General features: G+C 35.4%; 1 protein-coding gene across 5 annotated transcripts in view; it reads left to right on the top strand.

The window, feature by feature from the left end:
• Positions 1–549: 549 nt before the first annotated feature.
• Positions 550–26,973, top strand: part of PIK3C2G (phosphatidylinositol-4-phosphate 3-kinase catalytic subunit type 2 gamma) — a gene marked incomplete at both ends in the record, with an annotated part of 233,519 nt that continues 207,095 nt past the window's right edge. For 4 of the 5 annotated variants that reach the window (XM_081128961.1, XM_081128959.1, XM_081128958.1 and 1 more), the window contains 4 exons: positions 550–1,212; positions 3,381–3,463; positions 6,516–6,673; positions 13,376–13,490. In XM_081128961.1, the coding sequence (XP_080985087.1) occupies positions 550–1,212; positions 3,381–3,463; positions 6,516–6,673; positions 13,376–13,490 (1,019 nt within the window). Of the gene's footprint in view, positions 1,226–3,380; positions 3,464–6,515; positions 6,674–13,375; positions 13,491–26,973 lie in introns of all 5 variants that reach the window. The other variant, XM_081128960.1, reaches the window with a different exon arrangement.

The following is a 26,973-nucleotide window of genomic DNA, read 5'->3' as shown; positions in this document are numbered from 1 at the left end:
TAAAGAACCTACAAGTCGATTGGGTACTGAGGGGAGAAAAACATGAAGGCCGTGCCTACGGGTGGATTGATTGCTGATGGAGAAGACACTGTTTAGCTAACAAGAAAGTAGCTTTCGCGTGCTAGCATGCACATAGATGACTGAAGACACAGGGGGAGAGGTGGTGGGAATGCTGGTGCAGATCAGTGGCTCTTCAGTGACAAAAGGAACCCAAAGGGGAATATTGACTTTGGATTGATTCAGGAACCTCCTGTCATAACTGAACTTATTTTTCTGTCACAGGAGTTTTATGAATCAATACTACCCCCGGATTTTAATGTCGTGAGCCTTGAGGAAGTGTTATATTATTCAATGAATTATTTATTTTGCTAAGGAGAAATTGTTTATATTTATTCATCATATTTCTTTCTTGCAAGCTTTTATTACTAATTAATCAAAGAACTTTTTGTTTCTTTTTATGCTTTTTTCCTAGGATAATTCCTGTCTTCTTTAATATCATTAAGGAACTATTTGGAGCAGAGTGAGCCTCCAAGTTACATACAATAAAGAATGGCATATTGCTGGAAAACGGATCTAAATCCCAGTGAATCACATGATGAGCAGCACCAGCACCAGGAATTACACCCTGTAAATCAACCCCTTTCTCCTAGCCAAGTCGGTCTGGGTTTTGATCAGCTAGTAGACAAAATCAATAACAAAATTCCACTCTATCACAGTGAAATTGAAGAAAACACCGTTTTTGTGCCCAGTTCACCAAAGCATTCATTAGATGAAACACAGCAAATATCCTTGAATGAATTCAATTCTAAAAGCTCAGAACTCTCTTGTCACCAACTTAGAAAAACACCAGTAATTGGTTTTAGGCCTTCTGTGCTACCAAATCCTCAAAACATGAATAAAGAAAGCCCTTGGGGAAACCCCACAGGGAAACGTCATGGTGCTGATGTTTACGGATTCAATATTTTAGCTCCATCATCCACTGGTTTGGATAAAATTAATTCACAAAAAGAATTGGAAAATAAAAATCATAACTACCATATAGGATTTGAAAGTAACATTCCTTCTGTATATCCATCCTGCTCAACTCACTTCATGCCAAAAGGAGAGAACAAAAGGAATAGAAATGCGAACACTGTGGAACCTTCTTTAATGCTCTTTAAAGGTTCATTCCCACCCAGGATGTGGGAAGGTGCATCGCCAAAGAACAAAGAGGTATGTGTCATACGTGTTGACCTAAAAATATAAGTTTGAATCATTTCATAATATGCTGGATTAATTTAGTAATGAGAGTAACTCATTATGTTGAATAGAGAAATGTATTAATATGCTTGAAAAAAAGTCATTTATTATTCACTAAATCTGTGTTCCCTAAGTAATGATATTTTTCTGGAGAAAGGACAATAAAATTTTTATAATATAATTTTTAAAGTTCCAGTTACATCAAATCTAAATAAAATGTTATAGTATTTACATTTTATTAGATAAAAATATCACAGTTGGAAGTTTTAATGGTAGTATTTTCTATCTGATTTTCTTTCTATAATATTATTATGCACACATAGAAACCCATAAATTTCATTACATTTATATTCTGGGTCACACTACTATGAATTAAAACTTTAGATTATTATTAATAAGAGAAATGTCCCTTTACTCAGAGGCTCCTAAATTATACCGTTGGCAGGCAAGTTCTATTGGGATCATTCCAAGAGTAGAAAATTAAGTAATCATTGTGCAATTCATCCTAATGGTTTCATTAGTAGTTTTCCAATTATTTTAGTAACTATAGAGTTTCTTGTACTATATTGGAACATTCCTCTGCTTATGCGGAGTCTAGAAATAAGTGAAACAAAGTCAAGAGTACAAAGAAGAAATATTATTGCAGCTGTAATCTACAGGCTGAGGAAAAAGATTCTTAATTTACTCAGCAACTATTTATTATATTCTTAAAGTATGCACTGTAAACTAGAAATAACCAGTTCAAAGAAGAAAAGACAGGATACTTGATTTCAGGAATAGCATATTACTCAGATGAATTTGCAAACAAATAAAGATGAGAGAGCAAAATAACAGAGAGGGTGAGTTCACTGGAGAAGAAATAGCTAATTCTGCCTGAGGGATTTGGGGAGGAGGCAGCACCTCAGCTGATCTGAGTGGAAAGTAAATGAATTTTAGGAACATCTACTGTTGATCATGACAGTGTCCCAAGTGCTCAGCTTTCCCTTACCACTGAAAACTGACATTAGACAAAATATATGAAGCAACTGACTGTAGGCATTGAACAACATGCAGCATAGGACATCAGTCCTCCAGAAAAGGGAAGTGTTGAATGGTCAAAAAGGCAGGGAGAAGAAACAGAAGAACAAAATAAAATAGAAGAGACAAATAGAAAAGAGTATCAGCATGGCAGTCTTAAATCCCAAAATGCCCATAAATATACTAACCGTAAATAGGCTAAGCATTCCAGGCAGAAGGGAGAAATCGAGAAACTAAATAAAAAAGACTTTACTACTGTCTACAAAAACAAACTTAAGAAACAAAGGCACAGACAGGTTGCAAGAGAAAAAAAATAAAAAGATTTAACACAACCAGCGAAAGAAAGTTGGTGTGGTTATTAATATCAGAAAAAGTACGGTTCAATGCAGAGAATTATGAGAAAGAAAAGGGTCATTTCATAATGATAAAAGGGTCAATCAAGAGGGCATAATAAATTTTGACGTATATGTACCTAATAACAAATTCAAAACAGGTAAAGCAAAATGATTTCTTGTAAAGTTAATCCTATACCCACCTTCTGACTGAGCCACTTATGGATTCATTCACAAGAAATATAGCATATCCATATAAATATCTGCATAGGAAAATTAATACTTTTCTCTACAATATCCGAAAACTTAACTTAAACGTCCATCAACAGGAAGATACATAATATTCATGCCCTAGTATACTACTAATCAACAATAAAAATGATGAGCTATTGGTATGTATGACAACATAGATAAATTTTAAAATATCACTTAATTGAAAGAAGCCAGAAACAAAAGAGCACATACATTTAACCTATGATGATATAAATCTAAATTAACTGTAGTTACCAAATAGATGTACAGACTGACAGAAGGAGATGTGGGGGAACTATCTAAAGTGATGAAAATGTTCTATATTTTGATTGGGATATTGATATATAAGTTGTATACATTCCTCAAAACTTAAATTTTAAATTTAATTTTATATGCTATTTTCTATATATATTACTTCATTAAAAATCTAAAAAAATAAAATTAAAAATAATAAATCATTAAAACAAGATAAAAATTGTAGTACTGAATTAATCTTTTCTCTACAGCAAACTATATTAATTTAATAATTGTTATTTTAAGCTGATAGATTGTTCCATTCAGCTAATTGAAGTACCTCAAGGCAGTAATATGAGTCTGGCCTCCTTTTGTGACAAAGTAAAAAAGTAAGTAGTGTATTTTATTAAATTTTGAAATTTCTGTATCTGCATAAATTTGTCTATTTTAACATCACTAAGGTGATTAATTTGGCATATAAAAAGTTCTGTGACCTTTAACAGAATGAAAAGTATAAATTTATGACAAATTAGTTCATTAATCAGCTTTTGGTATTGTTGTTTTGTTTATAGTCAAATAATGTTTTTCTCTTGAAAATTTGATTAAAGTTGAATATTTTATAATTTCAGGCCTGCCCTTGCTATTTGTTGCTAGTTTAATCTGCAGTGAATTAATATTTTATTTAATGACATAAGTGACTGACTCCTATGGCTCTGTCCCAAACTAACAGATTTATCCTTTCTTCTGGGATATAGTATTTAGAATGATGAGTGTCTTTCTCTTAATCACTCAGTTTTACCTTGAATGGGATTCCAGAATTTGAAGTTGCATAAGTTTTTATCCATTGAAAAACAAATTTTTTTCCACTAGGGATATTACAAAAAATATCACTGATCCCTTTTTTGCTACTCTAAAAATAAATTTCTAATATAAAGGGAGATGCCTTTTTAAAGACCAACTTCTCATTAGCAATTAAAATTTATATAATTCTGTCTCTCTTCTATAGTTAAGGTTCCTGGAAGTTTTAAAAATTTAATGTCTGTGCATTTTAATTCTCTTGACTTTTATCATTTATAGATGTTTTCAATATTATAAATATACATATAAATAAATTCAGCATATTTATCAACTAAAGCAGCATCCTACTAAATTATCATTTGAGATTAAAAGTTTAGATCATTTATTTAATTATTAACTTAAAAGGCTGTTTGAATGTCTAATAACTAGTCCAATTATGAAATATTCAAATGTAGAACAAACAAGCAAACAAAAAAGCAAGGCCCCTGCCTAAAATACTCATAACCACATTGGAAGAACTGAAAGGCACACATACAAAAATACAAAACAAAGCATGCCACATCCATAAAAATATTTAATCTTTAATTTCATGCTCTCGTTCACAGAAGAAATTGAAAATGACAGTTTAGATTCCTATATTAGGGTCTTTAAAGATATCAGTATTGATTCCTCGGGAATAAGCTACTCACTGTAACAAAATGACAACTATTACTAGGAACCTGACACCTTAAATCTAAAATGTGGCACAGTAGTCCCCCCTTACCCACGGATATATGTTCCAAGATCCCCGGTGGAAGCCTGAAACCGCAGATAGTACTGAACCCTATATATACTATGACCTTTCCTATACATACATACTTTCACTTAAAGGAAACTCTTGTGGCTTCTCTTTGTCATACTCAAATTGCCAGCATCACGACTCTTGCGCTGTGGGAATATTATTAAGTAAAATAAGGATTACTTGAACACAAGCACTGAGATATCCAACAGGTGGTCTGATAACTAAGACGGCTACTAAGTGACTCACAGGTGGATATTCTAGGCAAAGGGATGATCCATATCCCAGGTGGGATGGAGCAGGGCAGTGCAGGATTCCCTTGGGCTACTTAGAGGATTTAAAACTCATTAGTTGTTTATTTCTGGAATTTTCCATTTAATATTTTCCGACCATGTTTGACTGGGGTAACTGAAACTGTTATTGGTGGAAGTGGAGTTCTTCAGGTGCGATGAGGAAAAGAATTTCCTGAGGCTCCCACAGGAGGACAGGGTTTCATGGAAAGCTTTACTGATGATGTAAAATTAAAGGGGCTCCCCTCCAAGGCCCATCTCTGTCCATCTCTCTATGGAAGAAGTCCGATCTTGTCTTCAGCAGGGCCAGAATTGAGGCCACCGCCCAGAATGTCTGCCCCAAATTAACGTCCAGTCCAGCATGTGGCTAGCTTAGCTTGTGTTCCCAACTGCAGTCCATTGTGTGTAGGGTCCACATGGCCATGGTCCGGGAGGCTGCTTAAGACCACGTGGCTATGGGGAGAGCATAAGCAAACACAGGGGCGAGTGCAGGTGGCAGAGCAAGAGAACATGAGAGAACAAGCAGCACAGGAGAAAGTTCCTTTGTGTGGGAATTTTAACTTTCCAAGATTTCATGCACTTCTGATGGCGTCCACCCCCTAGCCAACCTACTGTTCCTCAGGCTAGACTGACAGACAAGCACCTTCCCTACACCACCCTGACTTCACTGCACCTGTGCCCTTCTCCCCCTTTGTTCAATCCCTTCCCCCAGTGATCTGCAGGGAATGGACCAGTGGTTCCCTGGGGAGCGCGAAGCTCGAGCTTCCCGGTGAAGCTGCCCAGATGGCCACGCTATAACATTTGGCCTCTCCTTTGCTCTCTTCCTTGTATTAATATTAACTAGCTAATTACAACAATAACAAATCTACAGAAAGCAAAACTGTGGTTAAGTGCAGACTACTGTAGATATAAATATCCTCAATTGTGCAAAGAAACTGGTCAAATAAGTTGCCTCTGACTATAAAGCAACTAAATGGAAGAGCCAGGATCGATCTCAAGGCTTCTGGCTCTAAAGAGAAACTATTTTGCAATTCTCTGACTCATTTGAGCAAAAAGTAATTGTTCAGAATGTACAAACAGCTTTTGAGCTCAATTATTTATGTAAAATTCAAAGATGTGTAAATCCAAAAATTTAAGGAAAATGGACAGCCAAAAATGGTATTTACCAATTTGACAAACAAGATAATGTGTCTACCAAAATCCTTATATTAAGATAAGTGTCTTCCAACTTCAAAAAGTTAAGCACGAACAAAAAACAAGACGAGGAGTTCAGGCTTCAAAAGCAATGTCAATAAAGCAAGTAATCACTGTGCAGAGTGAACTTTTATGTTCTTTGAATGACAATGTATTCTCAATTGCTTCGAATGAGGTTCTCTTGGGGAAGCTTAAAGACCTCTATGGTTGTTTCTGATTGTTTTTGGTATAATTGTAGTCTTCATCAATCTGACCTAGCTCATAGCACTGTGCCACAAATCAGTTGCTGATAGTTTTCATATTTTCAATCCTCTATAGCAAATCGCGCATAGAGTTTCTTATAATCTTGTCCTAAGTAATTTTTTCATATATATTTTTCAGAATCAGAGAAACATATCACGCGGCTGACACTAATTCCAATTCAGGGAAGATCTGGAGCACTACCACGGCATTTCCATACCAACTCTTTTCTAATACTAAGTTTAGTATAAACATTTTTATTAATAATTCAACACAACTACTTCATTTTATGCCACATGGTAAGCAATCTTGCAAATAGCATAAAAATCTAGGTAAAGCTGGTATGGACTGCATAGCCTTGAGTCCACTGATGAAAATCTTTAAAAGCAGCATTACTCGCAAGTGTTTTGCCCTGAAGTGAAGAAGGAGGAATGCAACTAGGAAAGTTTTGTTAACATTTGTTTAGCTACTGAAATAAATGTTGAGGTAGAACAAGCATTGATATATAGAACTGTGTAAGCCCTGTATAGCCATCATAATCAAACTGACTCGGAGTCTCTGGGAATGGACCCCAGGAGTCTGTATTCCATTAAGCTCACCAGATAATTCTTATTTATCTAAAGCTTTAGAATGTCTTTAAAGTTGTTTCATATTTTCTTTTGCTGTTACAGATAACTATTTTGCAAAACAAGATTAAATCTTTGAACAAAATTTAGTTGCTACTGTTCTACATATCAACTGTTTGTTGACAAATAATGACCCAATAAATATTTTTAATTGATTATTTTATTATTTTGCTTTTTTTCTTTCTACCTCTAGTCAAGGCTCTGAGTACAAGTGACTACAAATATAACAATATGTTGGAATAACAATAGGACCATCTGGTTTGAAACTAACAGAAACCAACTCTTACTGGTTTAAGCAGAAAAAAATTAACATTTTTCAAGAGTAGAGGGAATCAATACAGAATTTAAGAGTAGGAATTCAGCAAAAATTTGGAAATATACAAACAAACAAACAATCCAAAACTTCTGTATGCCTGTCCCCTCATTTCCTCTCTGTATAATTGCTTCTTATGTTTCTCTTGTTTTCCATGGACTCATTTCCCTTACTTTTCCAGAACCTATAGAAAGCCTAGCTCTCAAGCTGAAATGCTGTTTGGCCAGCTACCTAAAGAAATGTTAACTTCTCTATTAGATCCAACTCTAAATTTCTAAAAGCAGGATTCTGATTGCACAGCCAAGATCAGTGGTTCTGCTACTTGATCCAATTGAAATGGTTTGGTCACATTGGCTTTAGTTGCTGCAGAAGAGGGAATAATTGTGAACTAGGGAGATCATGTCTGCTCTTCCAATTTGTAATATTTAATTTCCAAAATCTCTCCCCCACTCTCCAGATATTTCTTTGTTGAATTTGGCAAACCAGAGTTCATTTTTTACTTTTTTTAGTTTTAAACTTTTAAAAAATATGTTCTTTATTGACTTAGAGGGGGAGAAAGGGAGAGGGAGAGAGAGAGAGAAACATCAATTGGTTGCCTCCCGCACATGCCCCAACCCAGGCCCGGGATGGAACCTGCAATACAGGCATGCACCCTGACCAGGAATCCACCTTGAGACCCTTCGATGCACAGGCCTATGCTCCAACCTCTGAGCCATGCTGGCTGGGGCAGGTATATATATATTTTTTATGCTAATGGTAGGCAGTCTGTCTCCTTCCTGATTTCTGGAATTTATAGGAAACTAGCTCACAACAAAGAATGGTAGCTGTATTTTAGGGAGGCTCTGTTTTAGTCAAATAAGAGAAGGACAAATAATATTTAAATGTTTTCAGTTTAAAATAGTCTTGGTGCCAAAGCTGTGTGGGAGAGGAAGAAACTTTCCTCGACACTTCTAAGTTCTTTTGGCTGGTCTAATAATCAACTTGATGTGAAAAAAATAATAAGAGAAAGTGATCAAACTTAATAACATGTACATATGGCAACCCCAAACACATGAGTCATAGGCCCCCACATATACGATAGGCTCAGAGACAGAATGTTCTAATGAGGCATATATGGCATTCTGAGCTCAAGTAAGGCACCTGGAGGATGCAGAGGAGAGGAAGGTCATTCACCAGACAATAAAACAAGCAGATGATCAGTAATTAATGTGCTTACCTTGTCCTATACATAGGTCATCAAAAGTTATTCCTGGCCCAAATTTAACTCCATTATGGACAAGGCCCAAATTTAAATTATTTAAGGGGAGGTAAAAACTTCTTTCAAACCTGCAGGGTCTGGGTTGCCTTCAGTTCAAAATAATTTACATGCCAAAGTGGCACGTCTTGGGAAGGCCTATTCTCAACCCTTCAACTGCAATTCCTTCACAACTTTATATTGGTGTTTTACTAGTAATACAGATGTTCTGTAAAGAACAAAAGTCTGAATAGTGTATTGTCGACATAACATCCAAATCTGTAGAGAATTTTTATGCGTTTATCTGAGCCAAAGTGATGACAATTGCAGGGAAGCAAAAAATCTCAATGGATTGAGAAAAAGTTCCTAAGAATGACAGTCCTGTAGCTTATACATTAGACTCAAAGGAGGAGACATAAGAAAGGCTGCATGAAATCCACTGATGGTAGATTCAGGGGGAGGGAGAAAGCAAATGGGGAAGTCTAGGAGATTGGATACATAGTAAAATGGAGAGACAGATGCTTCTTTCACATTGGTGGGTACAGCATAGTTAATAATTAACATTTGCAGCACATAGAGATGGTATTTGGGGAACCAGATAACAATGAGGGGCTCTGTGGTCACGAGCTCTGGTGAGGTGGGTGTGCCCCGAGAGGTCTGGGAAAGGAGATTCCACTGACATTCCAAAGCTGTGTTACTGCAGATGCAAAAAGACAACAGGCAGGCTCACTTAAGGTAGAGATTGATCTTTGTCAAGGAAGCTATAGGCCTAGAACCTGACCACCCACCTTGACCTACTTGTAGTTAGGAATTTTAACATTCAGACCATCCTGTGTGGTTACTTTTGGTTTCTGAGTTTGTAGGACCCACAATGCTAGTCTCCCCTGAGCATGTCAGGTTTAGCATGTGGCCCCTTTTAGAAAAAAAAAAAAATATTTTTTAATTGATTTTTTAGAGAGAGAGAAGAAGGGAGGGTGAGGGAGAGAGAAACATCAATGTGAGAATGAAACATCTATTGGCTGCTTCTTGTACCCCCCTACTGGGGATTGAGCCCGCAACCCAAACATGTGCCCAGACCAGGAATCGAACTGGCAACTTTTCTGTGCCCGGGTCAGCACCCAACCGAGTCACACTGGCCAGGGCAATAACAGAGGGGTCCTTGGGTGGGCCCAAAGCCCCTTTTCTGTCCATAGTATCAAGAGTGACTTTAATAAAAGATAGAAGCTTTTGAAACTTAAGGAATAATAAAATTTAGATAAGTAAAGAGGAGGACATGGGTAAGGGTTTTTTATCCAAGGAGAACTTTGTTACCCTAAGATTGTGAAAATGAAATCCTTCTAGAGGATCACATGTTTTGAACAAGGAATTATTTGTTCCACAATCTTCAGCTATAACTTCAATGAAGTTGTTTCCCATGTCCTTATTTCCAACTCCAAAGTTGTTCTAGAGTCAGTGTCTTTACTTTCAGCTACTTTGAGATTTAGATGTTGCATGGTTGGAACTGTATTAGGAGGTCACATAATCTCCAAAGTGTTGGAAGGAGAAATCAGTTTGCAAAGATTAAAGAGTAACTGAGAACTGTTTGCAGAAGTTACCTGTTCTTTAAAGATGACTGGTAGTAATGGGATGGTAAAAAAATAAATAAAAGGACATTATTTTAAGTGAATGGAATAGATTAGGGAAGATTTTATTGATTAAAATAGCAATAGAACATTTTTAAGGAAGACAAAAGCAACTTAGAGTGGGGTGTTAAAATTCAAAAGCCAAAATGAAAGACAGTGGTAACGGGGTGGGACAAATAGATTAACAGTTGAAAGTACACAAAACAGTTTATTCTTATATTTTTATTTATTTATTTTTAAATGTATCTTTATTGATTTCAGAAAGAGGAAAGGAGAGGGAGAGAGAGAGATAGAAACATCAATGATGAGAAAGTCATTGATCAGCTGCCTCCTGCATACCCCCCACTGGGGATCGGGCCCTTCATCCCAGCCTTGTGCCCTCACCGGGAATCAAACCACGATCTCCTGGATCACAAGTCGATACTCAACCTCTGAGCCATGCTGGTCCAGTTATTCTTGTATTATTATTTATTAATTATTGTATTACTTTCCATTCAAATAATTATAAACCTACTTTTGCCCCTCCCTGAATTTGGGATCAAAGAAATGTAATCTGGGAAGCACAGATTCAGACAGAAACCCAAATAGTATCCTGATTACAGAGTGAGGGAAGGGGGGGTTTATGAGGAAAGGAATAATTACATGAAATAGAAGAAAGAAATTGAACTGGCATTGTGAAGCTGAGTTACTATCGAGCTATACATGATTGGCTACTGATTCTACCTTCAAAGAGAGAGTCCATAGTCATCGGTCCTTATGATCAGAATGTCTGCTGTTCTGCTGGTTTTACCAAAAACTGCTTGTAAAACAATCTTGATGTTAGCCCAGTTCAAAGGTCTGGCCCAGTGCAAACAGTTCACAGGTCCGAGGAGCGGCATGGGCAAGGCAGCTCCCCTGGAGTGGCATCTCAGGCTCTAGTTTGAAATGGCTCCACTTATGTCAGCTTCCACAGGGGGATATTAAACATGTAAAAAGAGGCGCTTTAACTGATAGGACTGGAGATCAGTGTAGGAAAGATACATCTCAAAAGTGTAAGGAATGGAGGAAGATGCATACAGATTTAGATTTAAGGCGCAGAGTCCTACAATTAAAGAATCTCAAATGGGCCTTAGCCTTTTCAATGTGGTAGGCAGCATGGTCTACAGTTTGACAAGAATTGTCTGGGGTGGGAGAATACAGGAAATTGGGGGAAGGATTATATTAGCTGCCAAAATAAAGGTACAGGTTGCCTGAGGGAAGGGGGGGTGGGGGGGTGAAGGGTCTTAATATATGGTGACGGGAGAAGATATGACTTTGGGTGGTGGGCTCACAGAGCAGCCTACAGATCTCGTAACCTAGAAACCCACACCTGAAACCTATATGTTCATATTAACCATTGTCACCTCAATAAATTTAATAAAGTGTTTTTAAAAAATGAACAAATAAATAAATAAATAAATAAATAATAAATAAATAAATGACTATATTAAAAAGAAAAAAAATCATAATACTTGTTGGTTTACAAAATGGATGAGTATTTTAACTCATATACTTAATGGCTGGCTTCAAAGAGAAAGGTGATAATTCAGGTTTAGACATACTGACCTTGAAGTAACAATAAACCATCCAAACAGTAACATGAATCAGGTAGTAAGAGATATCAAAGCAAAGAACAGGAGAGGAATAATAGCTGGGAATTGGATTATGAAGTCTTTGATGTAAGTGAAAAGATTATTGTAGTGAAGTGATGAATTCATGCACGCCCCACATAGCACAGGGGATGCAGCCCTGGAAGTGGGTAGTCAAGTTAATTAAAGTGAACGGATGTCTTTGAAGATGTTTTCCTGTATCATAGACTGGCAACACTCTCCCCTACTTGTCAAAGCCCTTACAGTCGTGATTTTGCCTGTGGCCCTATTTTTTCTAGCTTCACTTCATACTATTTCAGTCAACATTACCAAGCAGCAGTACGTTTAAGATATTCTCTCCCATGTCAAAGCATTTCCACAATCCATAATTCCCTGATGATCTTTACCATTTGTTTTTCCAACCATTTCTTTGACAATGTCATGATCTATCATAAAACCTACATTTTAAAATCAATGGTTATACCCTTCCTTTTTTTCATAGTGGCAGGTCCAGCAGTATCATTTGTGCAGTAGTCAGTTTGTATCAAAAACCTTTCTTTACAAACAAAAAGTTTCCACAGTAAAAGAAGCCACAGCAAAACAAAGTAAATACATAATTGCAAACAAAACAATATTCAGAAGAAAGCAATTTAGTGTTTGCAATATGCTGTTCAAATTCTCACTGGCTAAAGGTCATCCGTATAGTCTGCTGCACTTGCTTACATTGATGGAAACCATAAGGTCACATTCAAAGCATGGACATGACACAGCTAGACAGTGATTAGATATAGAGATACAGATATAGATGTAGATATAGAGAGGAGAGAGAGAGGGAGAGAAAGGAGGAGATATATAATTATAGATACAGATATAATTTTCAACTATTGCCAGTTATTAGAAAAATATTTCATAAACACATTTTGTAACAAGTCGGCATGGTTGTGGCCACTATTAAATGACATATGCATGTAAAAGCTTACAGGGAATATTATGGAATGTAAATATCAGAGGACAAAAGCCTTCACATTATAATATGCTTACACTTTAAGTCCCAGAGAAGGTGGAGAAAGAAGGCACATTGTGTTCACTAAGGTTATTATAATGTTGTCCAAGGCAGAACCGTGGGTTATTCCTGCTTGGGAAAGGAAGAACAATCAGCTTTGAAGAGTTAGAATCATTAAGAACACAGCCTCTGGGGTTGACAGATTAGTTTAGATTCCTGGCTTGCCACTTATCACTCATTATGTGATCTCTTTGGTATCTACAAGTCCCTAGGGGTAGCCACAGTAGAATATTTTTTATGCATAGCTACTATGTACCAAAGATTTTAACATCAGGGATACAATACCCAGCTCTATTATGTAATATGAACACAGACTAATTGAACAGAACACAAGCAATATTTTTCAAAAGTACCTCCAAATCTAGCTAAACTAATAAATGAAATACATCTCATTTTAATTCTTCTGGATGGAACCAGAGAGTTCCACCATAATGTTTATATCATAATGTGTATATCATTTTTTTATGCTCAAAACTTTTTCTTAGCCAATATATGATAAGCTCTTATTAATTTTTTATTATTCACTTTGTTTTTAGCTAACTATCTTGTCAAAGACCTAATTGCAGAAATTCTCCATTTTTGTACAATTGACCAGTTATTCCACAAAGATTATCTTCTAAGTATATGTGGCTATGAAGAATTTTTACAGAAGTAAGTATCTTATTAAGGTAAATTTTGATCACTGTTATAGTCTATATTAAGCAGCACTTACTTTGTGTTCCTTTAATCAGACTTTGTCCAAGCACTATACTCTCCTAGTCAGAATAATTCAATCAATTTTGCCTCCTTTAAGGTGAATTTAAAATTTTATAAGTCATATTGACAGTCCTATTCTTGGTTCTATTTTGTATTTTGTGTGTTTATGGCAATATGTATTTAATTGACCTATGACTAAGGTGACCAGCCATCTCAGTTTTCCCAGAACTTAGGGGGTTCCCAGGACATGGGATACTCAGTTTTGACATCAAGAAAATCCTGGGCAAACCAAGTTACCTTACTTGTAATAAAGCTTATTAGTACTGATCACAATTTAAAAAATAAATTATTTTGTAATAAGTAATTTTAAATTTTGGAATAATATTAGTATGTTGATTAAATACTGATTTTTTAAATCCCAGAGAGTATGAGTATAAGTATATTAAGACCTGACTTGGGGTGGTGAACACACAATGTAGTGTACAGATGATGTGCTTTAGAATTGTACACCTGAAACCTGCATAATTTTGTTACCATTGTCACCCCAATAAATTCAATTTTAAAAATCTGAATGATTTAGGTATTAGAAAGAACAATAATGAATATTCTGCTTATTAGAATAAATTATATCAATACACATAGGCTGTTACACTCAAATAGTAAGTATATTAATTTTTCTTGGAAGGATATATATATTCTTCCATTTCCATTAGGGAATAAATGACTATAATTAATCTATACTAATATTGTCACCTTTCTTATTTTAATAAAACCCAGGTAAATAAATTTTTAATAACATTTCCAAAAAAGAGTAAGTTTTAAAATACCTTCTTTAAAAGATTCAGGAAGCTTTTAAAACAACAAGAAAAGCCTGTTCTCATGTATGTCAACTGCAAATGCTTATTTGACAGAAAACTCACCTTTTCTTAATGTGCCACAATAGCTATTGTCATGAAATTCCTTGAAGACTGACCTTGAAACTATAATACAAGTATAAGAAAGTAAATATTTCTCTGCTGGTATTGCATAGTTATTCTAAACAGGAAAGAAATAAAGAATAAAATGTTTAATAAGGTGGATTGCTATTTACATTTCCCCCTTGTGTTTCTACAAGTATCTAAAGATCGGCAACACTCAATAACTAAGCCGCTCCTTCCAACATGTGGTTCTGACAGCATATCCAACGAGCAAGGAGAGGCACTTCCGTGGCGCAATCTTATACCGAATATTCATTAAAATTCACCTTCTGAATGAGCAAGTCTCCAAATGTGCATCTGGACTTTGGCTAATGTCAAACATTTGATGCAAAAGAACAAGAAACTTTATCAAATATATTCCTGTAGTATTATCAGTAGGAAGCATCATCCCAAAAGCAAAACTACTGAAAAACAGAAATTTGGAAAAGCATAATGTGGAGAAGATTTATAATGGACTTTGACTTAATCACTGTTTCGAGAGGATAAGTCATCCATAATTAGATAACTCAACTGTTGACTGCTCAGATGTTGTATATATCATTCTACTACTATATTTTTCTTGCTAATATGAACATAATAGATTTCTAAAATGTTTTCATAGTCATTTATTTCTATTAAAAATTCATTTACCTGGGTTTTGTTAAAATAGGAAAGTTGCCAAGTATTAGTATAGATAAATTATAGTCATTTATTCCCTAATGGAGATTGAAGGACATGTATATATCAGGGATTTGCTTACTATCTGAGAACAACAGCCTATGTGTACTGATGTAACTTATTTTAATAAACAGAATATTCATTCCTGTTCTTTCTTATATCTAAATTATTTACATTTTTTACTGTATTCTTATGGAATGTAGGTAAGAGATGTCTGATAATATTCATAAGTTGAAGGGGAAAAGCCTATGGAAAGAGAAGAATTGAAGGCACAGAACACATCGATGGTGAATCAGTTCCACGAGGATATGACAGGGGGTGATATCAAGAAGTCAGAGGAAGAGGTCAGAAAGACCAGCAGGAGTTCAAATGAGTATTTGAATTAAAAAATGTTTAGTACCCAGAAAGATAATCATACTTTTGGAAAACTGGAGCTCTGATAAAAATAGGATACTTAAGGAAGTGGCATGTAGAGGATCATAATAGTAATAAAAACAAGAACAGAATGTCCATCACTGTTAAAAGCTTCATATGGGCTGGAATTTTCACAGTAGCACCATCCATTCTCAGGTAAGAAAGCATGATTTTTCCCATTTTACAGATGGGGAAACTGAGGCAAAGAGAAATTAAATGACTTCCTAAAAGTCATAAAATTTGGAAGCAACAAAGTCAGGATAGCACAGGTTTATCTGGCTCCGATGCCCACAGTCTTTCTTTCTTTTTTAATATGTGGGGGTTGAGCCCATAACCCGGGCATGTGCCCTGACTGGGAATCGAACCGGCTGACTTCTTGGTGCGCGGGAAGATGCTCAACCAACCGAGCCCACCGTGTTTCCAGCCTGTAGCAAAGCCTGGTCATGACAAAGGGTGACTTGGAAACAAAAGTTACACGGATAATGTTTCATTAGGGTTAATGATCATGTATTTGTGCACTAAACATGGGTTTATAATTCAACATACAGCATTTAAGTCAAACACAAGAACATAATTTGCAGAATACTCATTTTCTTACATTGCAGGTTTTCTTTTTTTAAATCTTTAATCAAGAAATGTTTAAAAATGATTTTACTAAAATAAAGGCAAATTATAATCACTAAAGGGGGGCTTTCGATGTCATTTCCAGATTTCTGATTAAACAAAAATTAATTTATTTTTGGAATTTTGAGACTGTTTAAGCAAATAATATCAAAGCAAATCCTGCCCACTATTGGTAATGATACTCCTTACCACAGTTGCTTTGGAGAAATGAGTTAACCCCTTTTGACTTCAATTTATTTACCTTTTAAAAATTAAATTTTAATATATTTTTCTACTTTGCAGATGAGCTTTAGGGTTACATTTTAGTAATCTTTAATTCCAAATGTAAAAATTTTATTAAGCCTCTACTAGTCTTTTCATTATTTATGGATTGCTTTGAGTGTAAAGTGTGGGTCTCAATAAATTAAAAATATATGGTTATTAAAATATAATGAACTAAGCAGAAAAGTATCCCTCCCATAAAAAAACTATTACTTTTATAGTATGATGTAGAAAGACTTTTCATTTGAAGCTCTCTTATGTTATCAGAACTATGCTTCTTCATCTGCTCAGTTTTAGAAAGAGATAAATTATATTTAGTTCATTTTTGCAGTTTCTCATCTCCTTTGGATTAGATAAGGGTAAATTCTTCACATTTAAACTCCTTTGTGTCTTCCAGATGGTATATTTGTCTTTAAAATAGTCACAGTAGGTTTTAAGGAAGTAGCTAAACCTTTTGTCGTCACAATTAAAATGTCAGTGGTCAGCCCAGCCGGGCGTGGCTCAGCGGTTGAGAGTCGACCTGGGATCCAGGCGATCGGGGTTCGATTCCCGGTCAGGGCACATGCCCGGGTTGTGGGCTTGATCAATTACTCTCTCATCATTAATGTTTCTATCTCTCTCTGTCCCTCTCCTTTCCTCTCTCTGAAATCAATAAAGATATATTAAGATAAAAAAAATTTTAAAAAAATGTCAGTGGTCAGGATACATTTTACAATTTTGACAGCAGTATTTATACTTGTGATGTTCTATTTTTTCACTTCTTCCTTAGGTCATATTTTTCTATTTCTTTTTACTCACCTATCTTTACTAAGGTTAGTAAAGTAATACATAAAATCTTGAAGAGGGAGCTAATGTAAATAAATACCATGATAGGTAGATAGGTAGGTAGGTAGGCAGATATAGAGATGGGCACAAATTACACATGTACTTCAATGTATATTGATTGGTTAAGACAGTGTTCTCAGGCTTTAATGTGTACACCAGCCACCTGAGGATCTTGTTAAAAAACATTCTCATTTAGTTGGTTTGGGCTGGGACCCGCGACTGCATTTATAACGAGCTTCTGTGTGATGCCAATGCTCATGGCCCACTGTTCACTTTTCAAGGAACAAGATATTAGAGGCTATCAATGAATTAAGAATTTAGACTCTAAGAAAAAAAAATTTTACAAGCTTTTCCAAAACAGTACATAGGACAAAAGTTAAATTTAATCAAGAAAGCAATTAAGATGTTATACTTTGACATATTGCAAAATTAAGAAAGATAACCTTCCTAGCAAGTCAAAATTCATTTTCATAAGTCAACTATATTGTTATGGCAACTGATTTAACATTCATCTTAATTTAGTATCACAAACTTTTTCTGTCAATTAAAATATTACATTTTCTCTCTCTCTGGCTCTTGTTCTGGCTCTCCCTCTTCCTGTTAAATGTTTTTACAAACACAATAACAAACTTTAATATCATGTTTGCATAACTATTCTCAAAAATGAAATATAATTTACTTACCCAGTACTTCCATGGAATCAAACACAGTCTCATTAACTATCAGTATTCTCCTCAAAAACAGCTTTTTAAAGAGTTTTAAATAAAGAATTAGAATAGAAAATTCATCGATTATCTCATAGTCTTGTGGTAGCTTAATACAAAGTTGTCAGCAATATAAAGAATGGAATCCAAAACCAAATTAAGTCAGAATAAATTAAATAGAGAAATAACAGAAGTCATTTTGTTCATTCAAAAAATATTAACAGCTTCCTTCATGTTCTGATCTTTAATGCCCCACATTAATTACCATGGTAGGAGTGTCCTTCTTAATTCCACTTTCCTATTTCCTATGATCTTATCCAGTAGACAGACTCCTGTGGGCTTACAGAGTGGCAGGCTGAAGACAGGACAACTTGAGGACAAAAAGGTTGTTTCCTGCCCAGCCGGGTGTGGCTCAGCCGTTGAGCATCGACCTAGGATCCAGGCGATCAGGGTTCGATTCCCGGTCAGGGCACATGCCCAGGTTGCGGGCTGAATCCCTAGTCGGGGGCGTGCAGGAGGCAGCCGATCAATGACTCTCTCATCATTGATGTTTCTCTCTCTCTCTCCCTCTCCCTTCCTCTCTCTGAAATCAATAAAGACATATTAACACATTGCGTACCGCATAGAAATCTCTAAAACATACTCCAGGGACTGCACGTTTTTGGGAAACTACACGTTATTTAAATCATCATCACTACAGATCATAATGCACTTTAGGTGTTGTTTCTCAATAATTATAACATTTTTATTTACAAAAACAATTAAACAATTAAAGTTCCTAGTACTTTTTTAATGTATGGTACTGCGTAAAACATTTTCCTCTGTGAAGAGGGACCAAACAAAATTTACATAAGTATCTAGATTCACTCCTTTTCCCATGGGCGGCACAAACTCTGCAGGCTCTCGTAGGAAATTTTTTCTTTCCACTCGCTGGAATACACGTAGGTTCATGCTGCTTCATATCACCTGACCACCTTTTGGGTGGATCTTTACGAGGTGTTCTCCTTGCACCCCCAGGGGAAGGGCTGGACAGATTTGTCTCTGGTCCCCGAGAGCCTTCATTATTGTCATCTGTTATCCAGCTTCTCGCCACAGATAGCAGAAACTGCTTATACTTCATTTTTGCTTGTGGATTGAGGACGTTGTACACTCTAAATGAATTGAAAAGTCCACAGTTTATAAGGTAGAGCACTACTTTTTTTGTCCATTTCATCGTTTTCCTTAGAATGGAACAACACGAAAGGTATTGATCCGCACGGTCAACGCCTTTCATGTGGGCATTGTATTCCTTGATGCAGGGAGGTTTTACAATATTCTTTCCCGTTTTTCTATTTTTTTTTTTCCTGTTGTCGAGACAGAAGTGTCACGGATCGTTGATATTATTCGGACAACCCGCTTGTCTTTCCATGCTAGGAGAAGGATATCTCCTTTTCTGGAAAATATTATGTCACCTTTCTTCATTCTTGATGTTTTCATTTTCAAATTTGGGGGTAAACCTCTACTCTCCCTGATAGTCCCACAGGCTCTAGTTTTGTTCTGTAGCAGCAATTCAGCAGCAGATGTAGCATTGTAATAATTATCCTGGTAAATATGGTGCCATATGCCAAGATAGGGTCCAAGGACTGAAAGAGCAGTTTCTCGCAACTTCTTTCCTTCAGCAGTGTATATCTCCATAGTGCAGACATCGCCGGTGTCACTCCCGCACACCATCCGAACAAGTAAACCGTATTTGGTTATTTTCGCTGGGTTGTGCGTGCGAAATTTTAAACGTCCTCTCCATGGAATCATTTCCTCGTCCAAAGACAACTGTTGCTTTGGTTTGTATATTGTTCGAAATTTATGCAGGAAATAATCCAGCACAGGTTGGATCTTGAAAAGTCTCCCCGAGCGACTGTCCATTTTGGCGTTATCATTGAAATGCCAGAATGTCCATATTTGCTCCTTGTCTGTGGAAATAAAGGAGTACATATCAGAGGATCTGTTGACCAATAGTCTTTCAAGCTATCTTTTCTTGTTTGACCCATCAGAATAATTAGGCCAAGGAATTTCTTGATGTCCTTCTGTGTATCCAGAGACCACTTTAGTGTTCTAGATGGTGTTTTGCGTTTCATTGCGGTTTGATCGTGATAGTTGGACAGCTCTTTGCACAACATCTCAAACAATTCATCACCAAAGAAGAGATCGATCACAGAGGGTACAGAGTCACACTGAGACGGAAATGTAGTGACCCCAGCATGACCTTCAAACATTGAAGGTGGTGTGTCAGTTTCAGAGCAACACTGATCAGTAGCTTCGTCAGTGTCGGAATCACTTGAAAGCACCGCCACCTTGCGCCTTACAGGTCCAATAATTTCACTGTCAGTAAAATCAGTAGACTCGTCTCCGGAATCGTCAAAACAGTCATCCGCATCTTTGATCTCACTAGGAATACCTGATAAATTATCGTTAAATACTTCCGGAAGTGTATCGGTTTCGTTGGTTTCCTCCCTTTTTCTGAGAGAGGGCATTTCTAAAAGCGCCAGGAACTTGAAGACGAAGACTATTCGAATGACCAAAATACAACGTAGCTGCAGTGCTTTATGGGTTCCTGCAGTTATAGAGTTTTTCATAGATTGACCTGCACGGTTTCCGCCAATGAGATCGCTTCATTCGGTGTGGACAAGACAGTGTGTTGACATCTAAGGTCCATAAGAGACGGCGTGTGAAAAACGAGAAAACTTGTGAGCGGGGGAAACACGAGAAATCTCAGGAGCGGTCCTCAGCGGATGGGGGGCGGAGCACGAGAAATCTCGGGAGCGGTACACAATGTGTTAAAAAAAAAAAGCCTTTCCTGAGGTGGTCCTGCATCCTGATTTCCATCAGGGAGTAACAATAGCTGTGCCTTCACCTGGACCTGTAACTGTCTCATGACTTTTTTTTATTTATAAATATGTTTATAATACATGAAACTGAATGCTACATCATAATTTTCTCTCTTATTATCTAGCCCAACATTTACTTGGAGTGCATGTTTTTATGTTTCTTACTCTCATGTGATTTAAGTAAGTTTTTCTATCAAAAACCTTGCTGTTGGCCCTGGCCAGTTTGGCTCAGTGGGTAGAGCATTGACTGAAGGGCCCCAGGTTGGATTTTGGCCAAGGGCACGTACCGCAGTTTATTTTTTTTTTAAATAAGCAAAACAAAACTTTCCTTTATTATTACTTAACTGACCTTTGTCAAGGAATGTTAGAATCCAGAGTACTAAAAAATGTAAAATAAAAAAAAAAAGATGGTCATTAATAATCTTCCTTTGAAATTGTCATATATATTCTTAAATCTAAATTATGAAGGCAGCATCTACCTCTTTATTCATCACCAGCATTGATTTATATGATCTGACTGTCTACTTGTGGGTCTCTTTTCTGTCTTCTGATCCCTCATAATAGAGAAAATGTTGAATACCATTGATTAGGGTTAAAGAGTCCTCTTCAGGAATTAAATAGAATTAGAATTTTTAAATAATCTTCTTAAGAAAACTTCTATCATTAAAAAAATGTTTTAGCTAATCCTGTGATAATTTGTATTAATTTATTCTTTAAACGTTTTATTATAAATTGGAATTGCCTTTTATTCAAAGTAAAAGTAAAACTAGTAAGGAAAAGTCTAGGTTACAGTATATAAATTTTAAGGTAATAGTTTATATTCATTGCAGTAAAAACTGGGTTATATGTATTCCGGGGGAGAGGGGATGAATCTTTTTCTTTTCAATAAACTTAAGTATTTAATTTAGCTAACTTGAACAAATGATTATTCTCAGCACATTCAGAACAGCCTAAGTATTTCAACATTATAATCTACAGTACTATGTTATAACTGTTTAGACTTACTCTGAGCCAATAAATATGTTAAGGTGCATTTCTCTTTTACATGACTTTGTTCTTCCAATTGTAAAATCACCAGGTGAACCATAATGTCACCATGATTCACCAAAAGAACCATGTCACAGCATTAGAAAGAACATGTCATAACTTTGAGAGCTCTCACACACAATAAAGTATGTTCTGTTAATAAATCATTCAATAAGAGTATCTTGAGTTACTTCAATTTAGTTTTCAAACCTTCAAAGTACTTTCCCCAACATTTTAAAATTAACTTTGTTTCTATCTTTAATAAATGCAGGCACATCATTTAATGTTATTTTATCTCAAATTAAAATAGCCAACATGCAGCTCTAAAGTTATTTTTGTTACTCAAAAGTGTTATTTACTTCTAAAAGCTAAGAAATCTTAAATCACTGCCCCACCACCATCATCAATTTTGAATTAATTGAAGTTTAAATAACCTAGTGCTCCATTTTTCTTAAATAAAGTAATTATGTAGACAATATTTGAATTGCATAGTGTTTCAAATTAGCCAATATCACCTTATTAAGACTTAAATGTGCTATTTTGGTCTTAGTTCTTGAATGTTTTATATTAGTAAATTCTACAGAATGTTTCTCCTCTGGAGGTTTGTGGAAAAAATAATGAAAACTTGAAATAAAATATTATCTGTATTTTTTATCTCCTGGGTTGCTGGCTGTATTACAAATTTGCTTACCTTGCAGCATAGTATATATTTTTGTGAAGGATGCAAAGGTCCAGCTTCACCGCTACATTTCTTTCTCTTAGGCTTAAATAAAACCTCCCTTGCAGTAGAGTCAATTTCATTTTATTTTTGAATTAAAAAAAACATATTTGTGTACTTTACATGTAAAGGAACACAACCATATTCAAGTGAAGAGAAATGAGGGATGGTTGTCCTTTTATAGGCTGGTGGGAATTCTTAAGAAAAGTGGGCCATTTGGATGGAAGTGTTTAGATCTCTTAGGTCCAATTCTCTCTTGCATAGTAACTGTTGGAATTCATGGAGGGTCTCTGTTCAAAACCATGACTCCCTTCTATTAACCCCCATGGCTGTAAAAATTCTAGGTTTAGAATTTAACCTATGCTTGTCTATCCAAGTAGTAAACTTAAATTTTCCCTATTTATAGTGCCCTTGAGAGAAAAATAATATACTTGAGGAGCACTGGTTGAGGAAAGCAAATGATCATTTATAGTTATCTGTGCTGAGTCAGCCACAGCTGACGGTTTGCACATAAATTCAGGGTATTTTTGTCAACTGCACAGCTTACTAGAATTAAAAATATGGTAGATATATTATAGAAATTTTTAAGTGGCAAACACCAAAGGAATATGTGTGTATATGTGTGCACACATGCATGCACACATAAGTATTTTTAAATGCTCTCTGGAGTACTATAGTCTTATTAATATTTTAATATTTGGTATACTCATCATATTTATTAGTCAGTCTAAGTCTTAAAAAACAGTTTAATTACTTAGCTTTCTTAAAGAAATGTTTTCAATAGCTGTCAGTAATCTTCTTAATATTTATAAAATCAAATTGAAATACTTTTTTTCTATATACAACTAATATTTCAAAGTACATCTCTGTGACTACTTACTACACATAAGAATAAAGAACATTTAAACCAAGTTATCCTATAAAATAAAGATACGTATTCATTCCAGTGAAAGAGTAATGTTCATAAAAGTGTGTTTGCAAGGATTCCTAGGCTGATGGGAGTCAATATTTGTAGGTTGGACATTATTTAAGATGTCTTTTTTGCCCCATAGGACAAATCTGAAGCATTTGCATATCAATTTTTGGTGTTAAGGTCATTAACCTCTCTTTATATAAACATGCTGCTATGAAATACTTTAAAATGACATGAGCTACTTAGGAAGAGGAAATAGGAGTGATTATGTGCAAGGGTTCAGCCTTTTGGTGTTTGTCTTAAACGACAAGCATTCTCATAACTGTTCCTAAGATAGTAGCTAGCACCTTTACGTGTTGAGAGAATAAATTAATAGATGTGCAGAACTTTGATTTACTAGTACATATGGGGGGGGGAAACAACTTTTTGATATATCATAAGCATCCATATTTGAAATGTTATCAGGTTGAGAAAAATCACTTGACATGTAAAATCTGAAATAGATAATTCAAATGTTCACATTGTAAGCCTAGTAAGATCATGGCCTGTTGTCTTAGTGCTCAAGCCCTGCTCTACATTACCCATCTTAGCAGCAATATTTTTTATTTCTCCTTCTCTTGGTGTGGTAGCCTTTCTTTCTGTATTTTCTGATACCGAGAGCCCTCAAACAGAAATTTGATATGGAGCTGGTTTACATTACATTTTTGTGCTAAGTCTTCAAAATTCAGTGTGTATTTTTCGGTGACAGCACATCTTAGTTCAAACCAGCCACATTTCAAGTGCTCAGTAGCCACATGTGTCTAGTGGTTACTACATTAGAGGGGGTAGCCCTAGATCATCAAAAACAGATTCATCAGAATGGTGGTTTTGCCAAATAGAGTGACGGCCAAGAGGTGAATAGTAGTTTATAGCTCTTAGAAAGTGTGATGTTATTGGAGGCTCTGTAGTCCTTTAAATATCAGAGACTTAAATTTAGTGACAATTCTAACTCAATAATAGCTTTTGTTCCTGCTAGCACACACGAAAAGGACTGCTTAGTATTTTAAACATGATACCTGGAGAAATGATGTAGGGAATACAATCTCTTCTGCAATATGCCATGTTTCTGTAGCATGAATCAGCTTATTCATAGATGTCACCTTAATACATGTAAATGTTTCTGGCCACATTAATATTTTACTCCATTAACAGTGGCTGAATGCAAAGTGCATAGGAAAGTGCTGGGATGACAGTATTGTACATAATGACCTGTTACAATTACCCAATATGCACTTTTTTATCTTTGGCCTCAAGCTCTATCTTGAAAAAGCTTAGTGCAGTATTCTCCACAATATTTGTGTATTTTCCGTCGTATTTTTCAGCAGCATCAAAACTTTCTTATATCCTCTCCCACCAAGCTAAAGACATTTTTTAAAAGCCTTTTTTATTTACTATATTTCTTTACTTTTTTTGACATTAGATGTGTCTTTTAAAACTATGTTTTTATTAAGATTTGTGCATGTGTGTATGTGTGTGTGCATGCGCATGCTCTGGTTAGAGACCTGTATTGATTTCAGTGGCCTCTCCAATCTTATTTTCCATGAGACCTATTATTTTTAGCCCACAATTTGCAGAACATCTCACCTCTCCTTTTAGAAAAAGAAATATGTGTATTTACACCAGGAATACTTGAATCTATAAATAAATTTTAAGTGTGCTATGTTTACTCTCAATATTTATGTTCTAATCTCTGGTCTTATTTTGTCAAACCCAGAGTCCTTTTTTGCAAAATAAGAGAGTCAGGCAAGAACAGTGCTTCCTTTCCAGTTTTTGAGATCTTGCTTCATGCAAAATTATACATGGTATTCCCCTAATTGAAATGATAGTTCTATATCTTCAGGACTGGATTAGCATGTTAAAATAAAAATGCAAATCTGCCTAGCAGTCCAACAAAATTCTCATGAAATGACAGGAAAAAATATTAATGCAAAACTTCCTAATAAAACAAAAAAGGGCAATAGCATGGGTAGGACAAAATAGCAAGAGAATTGCTGAGTTCCCAAGTAAATGTCAAAAGATATTAAAAATAAGAGGGGCTTGGGACATTCACTTGACAGCTTTATAAAAACAGACAATTTTCTAAGGAGTGATAAATTTTCAAAATCAGCTCAAGAAGTAAAAAAATATAATAGCGCAATGAGCAGTGCAGAGTGGAAAATGTAGTTTTAGGCAAATTACACCAAATCTTCAGGGATTACAGCAGAATTCCACAAGCAAAATCAACACATAACCCAACTAATAAATACCATAGAAAAATCTTTGATTTATAATAGAACAGAATCTATAAAACATCTTGGGAGAAAACTAACACTTTACTCAAGAGAATAAAAGAGAACCAGAGTGCATGTCGAAATATATACTTTCCCTTGAAAGGACGATTTAATATTATCAAAATACCAACTCTTCTTGTAATGCCATAGGTAAAATATAAATCAACACTATATTAACATTTTCTCTTTAACATTGGCACACTAATTTTAAAATCATCCTTGAAGTGAAATCATGTAAAAATAGATATGTTTTCAAATGGTGACTTTCACTCATTTTCATACTTCAAAATATGCCATAAAATTAAATAATTTGAAGCAATTTGGTATTGGCACAAGAATAGATGTATGGATTCATGGAATACTTAGAGTCCAGAAATAGACTGGCTATTTATAAAAATTGGTCATGTGTTAAATAGGTCGGAGATGAAAAGATGTTCTTACTAATTAGGAATATTTGAGAAAGTTTCTATTATGTTGAAGAAAATATCTAAAATTGGAGTGTATATCACTTTCACTAAACAAATGCATTCCAAATAGGTTGAGGAAATAAGTATAAAGAGCAAAAACGAAAGTTAGTGTTGCTAGGAAAAAATTAAGTCGAATTCTTTAAGAATAATTGATAAAGGGTAATCATTCAAAAATTTTACTGCTAAATTAAATGTGGAAGAAATAAATTGAAAAGGTTAGAAAAAACTTATAAAAATCAAAATCAAATCTTCATTCATGTTGTCCCTCGAGCCTAAGTATGTGCTCTTTGTTAAAGATGCTAAACTGTTTCAAACAGACTCATGGGTACGAACAACAAACTGACAGGTGCCGGATGGGAGAAGGGGTGGAAGATGGGTGAAAAAGGTGAAAGAGGTAAATAAAAATTTCCAGTTATGAAAAAAGTCACAGGAATGTAAAGTTCGGCATAGGAAATAGAGTCAATAGTACTGTGATAACTATGTATGGTGCCACATGGGTACTGTAATTATTGTGGTGATCACTTCGTAAGGTGTGGTGTAGTTGTCTAATTGCTGTGTTGTACACCTGAAACTGATATGATATTGTATGTCAACTATAATTGAAAAATAGATAGATGACATATAGATATGATAGATATGATAGGTGATGATAGATGATAGATAGATGACTTATAGATATGAT

Source organism: Miniopterus schreibersii, assembly GCF_964146895.1.
Source record: "Miniopterus schreibersii genome assembly, chromosome: 2".
In the NCBI taxonomy this organism is placed as follows: Eukaryota; Metazoa; Chordata; class Mammalia; order Chiroptera; family Miniopteridae; genus Miniopterus; species Miniopterus schreibersii.
The sequence above is the reverse complement of the archived record's forward strand: the minus strand, read 5'-3'. Positions and strand labels throughout refer to the sequence as shown.